The sequence below is a fragment of the Amblyomma americanum genome, chromosome 2, assembly GCF_052857255.1.
Source record: "Amblyomma americanum isolate KBUSLIRL-KWMA chromosome 2, ASM5285725v1, whole genome shotgun sequence".
Taxonomy (NCBI): Eukaryota; Metazoa; Arthropoda; class Arachnida; order Ixodida; family Ixodidae; genus Amblyomma; species Amblyomma americanum.
In genome coordinates this window covers 14,499,693-14,511,970 of record NC_135498.1, presented here as the reverse complement: position 1 = coordinate 14,511,970, position 12,278 = coordinate 14,499,693, and the positions used below count along the sequence as shown (strand labels likewise).

Genomic DNA, 12,278 nt, shown 5'->3' with positions numbered 1-12,278 from the left:
CCCCACGGGAGTACGGTTCGAGGCTGAGCGGTGCGTGTGCTCTAGGCGATTACCAAAGCAAGTGTAACGACAGACTCAGTGTTCGTCAATCACAAACCACTCTAGCATCTTCGTTAGTTCGTTTGTTGGTTAACAAAATTATGCATAGTCCCTTAAACGTAGTTTAGTGAAACTTAGTATGTGCAGTGTTCAGAGTGAAGTAAAGGCATGTGGACCCCCTGCAGGGAGCACTGCTGTCTATATGCTTTGAGCAGCATAGCCACAGCACCCGCAGCTTCCTTTCGTATCGCCTCTGAACCAAGTGTAAAGCGGTACCACCTCACAAATAGGCTTTCATTTCCTGTTTAGTGGAAAGTTTCAGGAAATGCCGCCTGCTTGCGCAGTAGTTTCGACTCATGATATATTCAAAGCTTGCAAGGTTTCCCGAATGCATCCTTAGCAACGATAATATTTCCGATACATACGTAATGCGTTACTACCACTAACCCGTGCACATGGCAGCTTTGATTGACAAGACAGCGACATCGTGTGGCATACGGTGAATCATGCCCACTCCCTATGCCTTTCGTGCCTGATATAAGCGAGATTTTTAAGTCTGGGAATCTTGCACATCAATTGCAAGGTATTGTTATGAAGATATTGAAGGTAATGGTCCATTTTCCCGATGCGTCGCAAAATCTTACGTTTTAATTTTATCCATGTCTCGCATAGACAAGTTAAAGGTGCCGTAGAAAACCAATGGGCAAGGTTTTTGACGATAGCGAAAACGTTAATAGCAAAAAAATGCAACTCTGCAGAGAGGATATCTGAGCATATATTGATTGTTACTCTGAAATCTTACGGTGTACGAAAAATACCGTTCATAAACTATTTCCCGCTGAAAAATGCGCTTGTCTAAAATTTGTGTGTATTTAAGGTCCAAATTTTGACGACACCTTCGAAGCATCTGGGAACAGTTCTAAGCAAGCGTGCAGTCCGGCGTGCATACGTGTGCTTTGAAAGCCTGCCTCGCCTTTTGTCGGTGTCGGTGAGTATCTTGCCGACTTGCTGCAGGTAGGGCACCGAGTAGACGACCAGCGGCTCGTCTGGCGTCACTTCCACGGGCAGGAACACCGCCAGGTACTCGGTCCAGTTGAACTGCGCACCCGTATGTGTCGTCCAACGGATCAGATCGGGCATGTTGAAGGGAGAAAATAGCAAAACGAAGAGCACACCGTGAATACAATGATGTGTTTTTCCCTTCTGTTTGTGCGGCGCTGCTTAATCGCTGTAATTCAATGATATTCCATTCGGGACCTTTTTCTTTTTTTTTTAGTTAAATTGAGGAATAAATGAGAGAGAGAGAGAGAGAGAGAGAGAGAGAGTGTGTGTGTGTGTGTGTGTGTGTGTGTGTGTGTGTGTGTGTGTGTGTGTGTGTGTGTGTGTGTGTGTGTGTGTGTGTGTGTGTGTGTGTGTGTGTGTGTGTGTGTGTGTGTGTGTGTGTGTGTGTGTGTGTGTGTGTGTGTGTGTGTGTGTGTGTGTGTGTGTGTGTGTGTGTGTGTGTGTGTGTGTGTGTGTGAGAGAGAGAGAGAGAGAGAGAGAGAGAGAGAGAGAAATTAACGGAAAGGCAGGAAGGTTAACTTGACGATGCCCAGTATGCGGCGCTGTGCTGTTTTGTCGCTGTGCCATTTTGTCCGGCGTGCTGTTTTGACGCGTGCTGTTTTTTCCCGGAGCCATTTTGTCGCTGTGTCGTTTTTTCCCTGTGTTATTTTGTCACTCTGCTGTCTGTTTTGTCACTGTACTTTTTTTGTCGCTGTGCTGTTTTCTGTGCGCTGTTTTGACGCATGCTATTTTGGCGTGTGCTGCTCTTTCGTGTCCCCCAGTATGCTACCCTACCCGTGGGAAGGGGAACGAGAGTAAATGAAAGAAACCACAGCGTGAAAAGAGCGAAGACAAGAAGGAACGCACAAGACAGGAAGGGCGCTGAACTCTCGACTGACAGATGATTAAGGCAATGAGGTTAACAATGGTGATGGCTGGATCGTGCTCAGCTCGACAACATAGAAAAGACCCCAATGTAGGAGAAATACGTTGAATAAGGACTTTTGTCTGGGCTGGTTGGTGCATATCCAAGTGGCGGAAACCACAACGCGAAAAAGACGAAGAACGAAGACTTTGTCGTGTCTTCAGACAGAAGTCCTGGATGCTCGTGAGTAATTACTCCCTTGTTACAAATCTACTCAAAATTGGCGGATTCCCCTAAATATTGGACCAATACCGTTACCACTTCGAGTTGTTGATCAATTCTCTCTCGCCCTACCATCTGCTAGCCGACCTGGTTAGCTAAGTTGGTAGAACGACTGTCCGGACAGGCGGTGGCCCAGGGTTCGAACGTCGGACTAGGACGAATTTTCGACTACGAAATTTATGTAGAAGCTGTATAGAATTTCCGTACAGTTGTACAGTGAGTTAGCTGTATAGGAGCAGTATGGCTGCGCTTAAGTGGTTGCTAATGTGTTGTAATTACTCCCTTATTATAAACGACGAGCGCTGTACCTAGCTTCCGTGTTTACTAATGAGAAGAGTGCCAACGCACTTCCAATACAACGGCAATACAACACTTGCGGCTCAAGTCATAATGCGAGCGGATAAAATGCGAAACTGTATGCAGGGTCTTACCACGGGCACCATTTCGGACAGAAGTCGCAGTGTCATCTTGTTGTAAATGGAGCCCGTGTCGTGTCGATCAGCTTCGGGTACCGATATCTGGAAAAAAAAAGAAGAAAGGAAAACACGCACATATATCACCGCGCGCACTTTGAAGTTATGGGCGAACTGCGAAGACGTCGTGTTCAACAAAACTCTGGACTGGTTCATTTGGCCCACATTACACACTTTTGAAGACGAGAAAGCCTTTTTTGAGAAAAAGTTGAAGAGACGATACAAAGAAGACAATACTGATGCAATCTTTTTATGTGTCCATTTTTTTCAGTTTTTGTTTCAGCAGAGCAAGTTGAAAATGCGTAGTCTTCCTGTGGAAACCTATAAATGCTTCTTACTGGAAACGTGCGCGGCGTGCCACCGATACGCCAGCCTGGTAATCAATCCTAATTTTTTACGGGCCTTGATGAAGGCATTTAACAAATCGCCCCTGGGTGTATACAATAAAAAATAACTAAAATTGACAATATTTCGTTCGTGCATGGCTGCTCGGAGTAGCGCTCATTGTGCTCGCCGGTCGGCTACAGCGTGACTGTCAGGGAAAACTTAATGAAGGGGAAAGAAACAAAGTACAAAAGATAAAGCTCAGCTTTGAGAACCGCTGGGAGAGGAAAAAAGAAACAGGTTGAGACGAATTTCGAAAGAAAAAGATCATAAAGGCCGCTGTGGGAGGCAAGAGGAACGAAGCCAGCGACCAAGAGCGGCGCAGCGAGGCACCCTGTCTGGACGCGTGTGTGCATGGACCACGAGAACGCTTTCGAAGGCATTGTGCATACGTTTGCGAGCTTGGTCTCGAGGGCGAGCACCTGCTCCATCTGCGGGTGGGCCTCGTGCGGCTCCGCGCCCAGCAGCTGGGCCACCTCGACCATGAGCCGGTGGTAGGCGCGCCGGTCCTTCTCACTGCTCTCCTTCAGGTAGTACTCGCGGCTGGGCAGCCCGAACGCCAGCTGCTGGTCGATCTGTGCTCAACATAATAACAGGTGTACGGGTAAGCAACGCATGCCGGTACGTGGGATGAAAGAGTCGCAGCATATCACACCACACTGCACTAGCACAGTGCATGCTTGTAAGGAGGCAAAAGGTAGCTGATGCAAGGCGTAGAGGTAGCTCCAAATGAAAGATCAATGAAAAATAAATGATTACTCTATAAGTATGGTGTAAGCACACTCTTACTGCGAAATCAGTGCTACTGTCACATCGCGGAAATCTGGTGTCTGCAGAAGTGAAGCCTCTAGCCCAAGCGAGAACCCTCAAGCTCCAAACTCCAGAAGTCCCACTTGTTATCTTTGAACTGAATGTCCCCTTTCATATCGGAGCTGCTTGTACTTCGCCTTTGGCCGTTAAGCCTCATATCCGGCAGTTTCTCTTATAAATGGAGTTCCACGAGGACCTTTGAATTACGGACTCTTAAAACACCTTTAAGAGGTACCGAGACGACAGGCAGTTTGTTTTTTTGTTTGTTTTTGCCGAAAACAGATAAAGCACGACAAAAAAAAAAAGGTCACGATAGTAGCAGAGAAATACCACAGCAAGGTCGATGCCGCATAACGACCACTCATAGCGGTTTCCAGTAATTTGGGCGTGAAAACATAAGAGAATAACGCAAAACAAAAATGAGCGCCGTATGCAACTACTACCGAATTACGGTCGCAATGAAAATCACTGCCTAAGAACCACGGAACCGTCTCGGCGTTCATTTGGAAAGAAAACGCAAAAAGAGGCCAACGGAATGAAGCACTCATACGCATGGCTCCTAAACGGCAACGACGACACGGGGCTGTATTCATAAAATTCCAGGGGGTGGGGGGGGGGGGGGGGGGGGCTGCAATGTGTGTATGCCAGAAAAAGTAAAACAATCGACACGCTGGCAGAACAGGTCGTCAAAACAGCAGTGACATAACGAAATCACAGAAGTGCAGACGCATCCAACCCTGCCTCTCCAGCTGTAAGCCAGGGGCAACCGAGTGTGTGCGGGTGTATGCTATATTCACACGCTTTTCTTGAAGCAGTGGAAAAAGGCGGGTCTGTGACGTATCGGCGCGGAAAAGATTGCCTTGGCAGGCAGCCGCCTCATATATCGCGAGCGTACAGGTGGAGATCGAGGCATTAAAAGGGCGCCGGACTTGGGTCGCACGGGCAGAGAGGGAGGGGAGAGGGGATGGGAAATCGTGAAGGGAGCCGAGGAGAAACTAAGGAGCCCGTATATATCGAACGTGCTCGGGAGCCAGGGAGGCAGTGGGGAAAGAGGAGCAGTCGCGAAGGGGTAATGCGGCCATTGAGACGGAAGTAAATGGCCCCGACGTTTCCCCCCCTTCACCTGCGAGCGACGGCGCGCGTAAATTCGCGCCTGGTTGACAGGTATACCGCGCGATAAGCCCACGCTGCGAGGACTCTCCCACTGCGAGGGCGGCGCGAAAAATGGAGGCGGGGCAGTTTAAAAGAAAAGAGGCAAGAGAAATGAAGCGATAACTTTTAGGCTGTGAAAGGCGAGAGCGAGTCCCTGAGAGTCGAAGAAGATGAATACATTACGCCCCCCCCCCCCCCCCCCCCCCACCTTTTCCACCGTTTGGCCGCTAAGGTGTGTGGGCTTCGATGAGATGGCGGAGCGCGCACATGCATCGCCAGCCGTCAGACGCTCTATAGGAGTTGCTGCTGCTGCTGCAGAAGAAGAGGCCTGAGGCGCTGAGATTAGGAAGCTACGTGAGTCTCCCGTTCAGTTCCGAAACGGTGCCATCCACACCCCTTTAGGTCTCCTCGACTGAGCCCGCCGGTGGTAAAACCTTTAGTATAGGGCTAGTTTTGCCGACATTGCCGACATTTAAGGCATGCTAATTAGAGCAAAAAAAAGAAGAAAAACGCACAGATGTAAGGAAGGGGGAGAGGAAATTTTTGTCGTGTCCTCCCTTGTGTCTGTGTTGGTTTGTGCTGGTTAGGAAGTCCCAAGTGCCGCCAGTGGTGACGCATACATGGGAGCATGGAGCAGCCGCGCTGTGATGTGGTGACGGACGGAATGCCACGTTTTGTTTTTTTTACTCGCTGCGCCACCCAGAAGCTGCGTTTACAAGCGTCTTCGTATTTGTATCATCTCCTCTCGGGGTAGCCCTCTGAGTAGCCCTCTGAGTAGCTCTCGGAGTAACACCCAAAGCAGCGCGGCCCTTCTAATGATAAAGTATTTGCCTTGCATTAAATATCCTCGTGTATGCGAAGCGCGCATGCACGTAGTCCAGCCGTTGGATAATGGACCACGCTTAGATGAAAGTTGTGCACCGCAGTGAAAACGCGGCCATGGTTGTCATCATAAATCATCGCCATCAGCAGCATTACGGCTCAAGTCTCACGTAACTCCGTATCACTGTTAACTTGAGCTGAAGGTGCTGTTATGTCTGAGCTGTGCGCCTTCGAAGGCGCCGGTGCGTCTCATTGATGCCAAGGGCACCTTGGTGAGCTTAGAAGTGGATCGGAACCCTGACCTCGCAACAAGCACTCGTCGACGGGGGTTGCCGTCGCGCGTGACCGTATACTGAGCTCCAGTTCGCGTCGTATTGGATATCCGAATAAGGTAGAAGCTACAAGCGGCTACCCTTGAAACGGCGACCTCACCAAGGTGCGGCGGAATGGCAATGTGAAAGCATCGCCCGGTCAGCGCGGGAGTCGGGTTTCTGTAACACGGCGGTTGAAAAAACAACACATTCGTCGCTGAGAAGGAGGCGTACAGACATACGCCAGGACGAACGGACACGCCGAGAACACAATCTTCCGTTTCGCAGCGGACACCTGAACCGCGCCATAAGGGAAGAGATAAAGGAGGGAGTGAAAGAAGAAAGAGGTGCCGTAGTGGAGGGCTCCGGATTAATAATTTCGACCACCTGGGGATCTTTAACGTGCCATTTCCTTTCCCCCAAAACCAATTATTATTATTATTATTATTATTATTATTATTATTATTATTATTATTATCATTATTATTATTATTATTATTATTATTATTATTATTATTCCGTTTCGCAGCGTGAGAAACCGTGGTTGCCTGCGGAAGGCTGGTGGTGTGTGTGTTTACGTGCAGGAATTCGGGCGCTGTCCTCTGTGGTGCCGTGTGCAGAAAATGGCAATTTGTGGTGTTCTATTGTTGCGCGCCCAAGGACAATTGAATACCTGCCTAGGGATCTAGGGACACTACATGGCTTAACATCCGGGGTTTCAGCTTGGTGGGGGAAGGGGGGGGGGCATTCTTCTGAAACCTCAACCTCAAAGATGTAAATAAATTCACTCCAGTTCGCCTACGAGAGCGCCTCGCCTTCATGCTTTTTTAACGCCTCGCTGTTTTTCGCTACCGTCGGCTTCGACCCTACGTCCGGCGTCGTGACGGTGCACGCACAAACGGCAACCGAAAATAAATTAATTCTCTCTTTCAATACAGGGGCGCAACTTGAGGCTGACTCTGACGCCCGCGAGCTTCGTGGTAAGCAGAGTCACTCTTTCTGCTTGAGTGCTAAATCTTTACCACTGACCAACCCAAATGTTCGAAGCGTGCGAATCGGTTGAACCTTATTATCGGGTTGGCTCCATGTAATTTTCGAATAGGAACGCGCCAAGAGCCGGACAAGGCAAAGCGTCCATGAATGCGTCTGGTCATTCACTTTGTACATCCAAGTTTTGGTGCACCCCCCTCCCCTTTCTTGTGTGGAAGGCTTGCGATCGCCTCCGGGCAGTCAGCGGACCGCTTGAGGATGGTGGTGCAGCTGGCAAAGGACAGGGTTAATTGGAGAGACATGAAAGAGGCATTTGCCCTGCAGCGGGCGTAGTCAGGCTGATGATGGTGATGCGCGGAGGGTGTGTTCCCACCTGTATGATGTTGACGGAGGAGTTCTTGTCGTCGGGGCCGACCCACTGCTCGACCACGACGCCCTGGTCGAAACGGCCGCGTAGGTCTCCCAGCAGCCGCTCGATGCCCCACGGCGGCGCCGTCCAGTTGGGTTCCGTCACCGGCCAGCCGCCCAGGCTCTTGAGGACCACGCGCAAGGGTTGGTCGCCGATCTCCTCGATCACATCTGCGCATGCGCCCACCCATCGAGCACGCCTCTGGTCCGCTCATTCGTCCGTCCGTACGCCCAGACTGAACAGCATGCGACCGCTTTGAGTGCAGAATACTGAATGCCTCCAAGTGCATGAAGCTTTCGTTCAAAAGTGAAAACCAGCGGATGCAAATCACTTATGAGCACGTGCGTCAACTATCTTCGCTGCCTTGAAAAACGTTTGTTCGTTCCTGAGCAGTAAATTGGGCAGCCACTAGCGACGCGACAATTTGCGGAATTTGAACTGCGCTGAGGCCTTGAGAGTTTCGTAACTGCATAGTACGGTTGAGGAGCTGCTCAGTTTCCTTGTAGATGCTGCGGCGGAGGGCAATTAGCCATAGGCGCAGAAAAGAGTCGCGGCATTCTGCTGCACACGTTCTCGATTGTGTTCGTTGATATCTTCACACATATCGCCGGAATCAAGGTGCGATCGATAATTTTATACTCTTATTACTTCCTCTAAGTCAACCAAACCGTGTCCTCCCAGAAGACAAAATGTATCAGCTGTATCTTGAATGGCATCATAAAACACTACGAAAAAAAAAAGCGATTGCATGCGTTTCTTTCACGACAATTTGTAAATTACGAACACTGTTTTAACAACGTACTCTGTAATTATAAAGCACCTCTTTAACACCGTCGAAAAGCGTTCTCATTATCTGAAACTGGTGGCTCATATATTTATGACCCATATATCGGGCACATTTTTGCTGTGTTATAAATAAAATTGATTTATTGATTGATGGATTGATTGATTGATAAATACACCGGTAATACGCTTTCGCTGTGTTAAATACTGATCCCCCATGTTATTTGTACCCACCCCTTATGTTATACCCCTCACCGGGTCTTTAAGATATTCAAATGAAATGAAATGAAATGCAAGTGGCCTACCAACGTTAGAGCACAAACACAAAGGGAAAGAAAAAGAGCAGGAACAACAGTCTTACTCAGTTTCATGCACGAGTTGTAAAGCGTTTTTGCCTTGATGGTGGCGCTGTTGTCGTAAGGGTTGGGTGGTTCTTCAAGCAGGTCTGCGAGGGAGAATGAAGCGTTCGTTATAGGCCGGGCGGCAGCTTATTTTGCGTTAAACAAAGTCGGAAATATACTGATCAACATGTGACCATCTGGTAAGCTCACAGGGTTGCCTGCGTCCTGTCGGCCTTACCTAAAGTGTTGCATATAACTCCACCAATACAACCTCATTTAACACCATCAGAAATATAATGTTCACTGAAACTGCAGTACGAGGGTTATTATTTCTTGAATCACTCTCCTGTGCGGCTGCTTTGCTCGAATGGGTTAGTTTATTTTGAGTTAGTTAATATTTATACGCAACGCGTCAAATGCCCATACAGTATGAACGCAGGACTTAAATTTAAATTTGCTGCATAAAGAAGAAAAAGCAGTCGAGGAAGCATTGAATGTTATGAGAAGTTTCGATATGCGTTTGTCACACGTTCTTGACACGCACGCCACTGACACATTTCGTCACAGAACGCAATTTTTTTTTAAATTTCAATACCAAAGATGGTACACCGACGCAGTTGTCGTACTAACTGATAATACTAAGTACCTAAGAAATACTCATATCCAGTATTCGTCGCTCATATGTCCAATCAGCAACCTTGTCCCCACTGCTGGCCGAGGACTCCTTTAGTGATCTCCCATTACCTCTTTCTTGCTAGGATGAAAAATGACATGGGTATTTATACTGCGGAAGAAGTAGCATATTGTTAATTCAAAGAAAGTAGTGTTATTTTTTTCATGGATGCGGATGCGAGCTTGTTTGCGTAATTTTGTGGCGTGTCCACATTTATTGCAAATTTCCGACATAACGAAAGCACAATTTTGCTTCGGATGCTATTGCAGTAATTACGGAAATACAAGTGTGTGAACATATTTTTTTTTTATTTCGATGCCACCTTTAATAAAGTGGCAAAATTCGGTATTTGTCGAATACCGGATAGTTGTCAATAAATACGGACTAATCCATGCCAAGCGTTCTGATACAGCCGCCCATTACATCTCCATCTTTTACACGCGATGCTGCGTATGCGAAGCGACGGCGAAGCGCACGCCGCACCTGCAGCTCCTCCCCGGTTGCCATGGTAACGGCGCATGCGCACAACTGGCCACTCCAATGCACCGCGAAATGCTCGACTGATATTACAGTGTAGCTCTCACTACAAAAAGGAAAAGAAAACATACTAAGAAAAGCGGAGAGACCTTTGAGTATGATCTGCAGCTCGTCGGAGAGCACCTCGAAGGTGGAGACGCTGGGCCGGTCCTCGGGAATCTGGTGCCGCTTGTTCCACGAGCCGCACGCGTACTGGAAGAAGTCGGCGCACGGGTCCGCACTCTGGTCCATGCCGTTGAGCAGGGACGACGCTGCGGACGACACAAGCGCCGCCACCAGACGGCGTTCGCGACACCCGCATCCGCTCCCCAAAGGTATACCCGAGGCCAAGCGGGTATTTAACGAGGGTCCCGCTTTTCCTTACCTTCTTGCTGCAGATATGACATCGCTCATCCCTTACAAAGATTTCTTTAGACAGCCTACAGACTGTTCATAGACTTCTGTCTATAAAATCTATAGATTTGCAATGGACAAATGGTAGAGAATAGTCTATAGGCAATACAAATCCTATACACAGTCTATAGACAATCTATGGATTTATTGCCGTACAATTTTAGTAAACTTTTGTCTATGGACAGTCTATAGACTATGAATAGACAAAAATATATATAGGAAGGCAATAGACTTAAAAGAGCCGTGTATACTATATATAGACGATTTTCGTTAAAGATCAGACGAGGACCAATAATTAAGGAGCAGCTCGCAGGTCGACATACCTTTCTCATGAATATACTGCCGTACAGCCGGTGATTATTACAGCTGCACTCGATACCACAGGCTATGCAACTGCTACGCGGCGTCTTCAAAGAGCGTTCAGCGTAGGAACGAGCTCATGAATGTTCAGTGGGCGGTTGAATATAGGCTGGCATCGCCCAGACTTTGCTTCTGGGCACTGAAGGCACGTAGCTTCCACGCACCGTGTCTTAAAAGACGACCACTTGACGAAAGGCAGTGCTCATGAATGTTCAGGGAGCCATGAACCGCACTGAGGCGAACAGAAATACAGCCTCAACTGATAATGTCCAGCGCCACGATTACCACGTCCGTACAGCGCTATAGCTTTTCCCGCTGGCGTAGCGTACGCTCGGCCGCGCAGGCTGCTCGCTGGCTCCGGTCTGCCTTACATAAGGATTACGACGAGTGCGGAGCCACGCCATTCGCATGCAGATTGGTCTGCAGCTGCCGAAGCAGGGGCAATAATTAAACCGAAGGCGGTTCCCTCTTTCCCCGCGGCTCGGGGAGGACACGATCCACCGACTCCCAAGGGTGCGGGGCGTGTGTGCTTCGTGCCTCCTGGATGTGAAGTAGACGCGTTTGCACTTCCAACCTGTTGACGGCTAGGGTTTGGAGCATTTTACAACACTAAGCTGGCACGTTCGTTCCTGATACAGGACGGTGATATTCTACGTGTCACCGTGGGAAGAGGCTGACGACACTTTAAGGACGAAACAAGATGAGTGGGAAGGAGGGCGGGGGAGGGGTGATACAGGACGGTGACATTCTACGTGTCATCGCGGGAAGAGGCTGGAAGGGGGAGGAGGGGTGGGAGTGGAGGGGTAATGCTCGACCATCATTATAAGGAAGGTGGCCAGCGCCGTTTCTAGAATCAAGAGCAATTTCATCCTTCGTACTGAAAGCCTTCATGGTCACAGGTCCGGCATAAATCGCTCAAATGCAAAGGAGAAAAACGAATTGAGGGAGTTGTGAGTTAGCGCTTGTCCTCCTCACTCAACTCCTATCCTTTGTCTTGACTCGCTGCTGTCTTCAGCGCATGTTAAACAACTGGTCCAACTTTCGGCTCTGATCAGAGAGAAAGGAGTTTGGAGGCCTGCGTCACTGTCTAAAAAAAGATAATAATGACGAAGAAAACCGTCTGTTTCAGCCAGAGCTTTCCCCGCCTTAGAGATTGATTCCGTAGCTGAGCCTCGAATGGGCTTCACGTCTCAAATACTACATACGAGAACCGAAATTGAAATTTTTACCAACGTGATGCAGCATTTTTATTAGCTTTTTTTATACTTTTCGCGTTGTTCTCTGGAAACTGCGAGATCGTCAATGACGAAGGAGGGAAGCTACGAGAGCCGGCAGCCAGGATGGCAACTTAGTGAGAAGCAACTTCATACTTGGCGCAGTGCTGCAGCTTTCTTTTGGCGTTGTGTGCAGTTGTGCGCTTAGCAGACAGATGTAATTGCCTCTTTATTTTCTTGTAGCCAGCCGTCACCAACTCCAGGTGCAAAGGCACCTGGGACTCTTGCTTCTGAGTCGAGTAAATCTGCACGTCCTACTTCGAGGCCGCGTTATGATGGCGTTGGCGCCCTGTTAAAACGCAGGGATCCGAAAGCAAAGTGCATGCTGCCTCCGCCCTG

At 48.7% G+C, this 12,278-nt stretch overlaps 1 protein-coding gene across 1 annotated transcript in view; it reads right to left on the bottom strand.

Annotated features, from left to right (window-relative positions):
* The window catches only part of LOC144118345 (neprilysin-1-like), a 71,470-nt gene that overhangs the window by 14,744 nt on the left and 44,448 nt on the right, over positions 1-12,278 (bottom strand). The window contains exons 5-10 of the mRNA XM_077651296.1: positions 10,002-10,163; positions 8,723-8,806; positions 7,543-7,748; positions 3,477-3,659; positions 2,659-2,745; positions 1,013-1,137 (exon numbers count right to left, since the gene is read on the bottom strand). Of these exons, the coding sequence (XP_077507422.1) occupies positions 1,013-1,137; positions 2,659-2,745; positions 3,477-3,659; positions 7,543-7,748; positions 8,723-8,806; positions 10,002-10,163 (847 nt within the window). The remainder of the gene's footprint in view (positions 1-1,012; positions 1,138-2,658; positions 2,746-3,476; positions 3,660-7,542; positions 7,749-8,722; positions 8,807-10,001; positions 10,164-12,278) is intronic.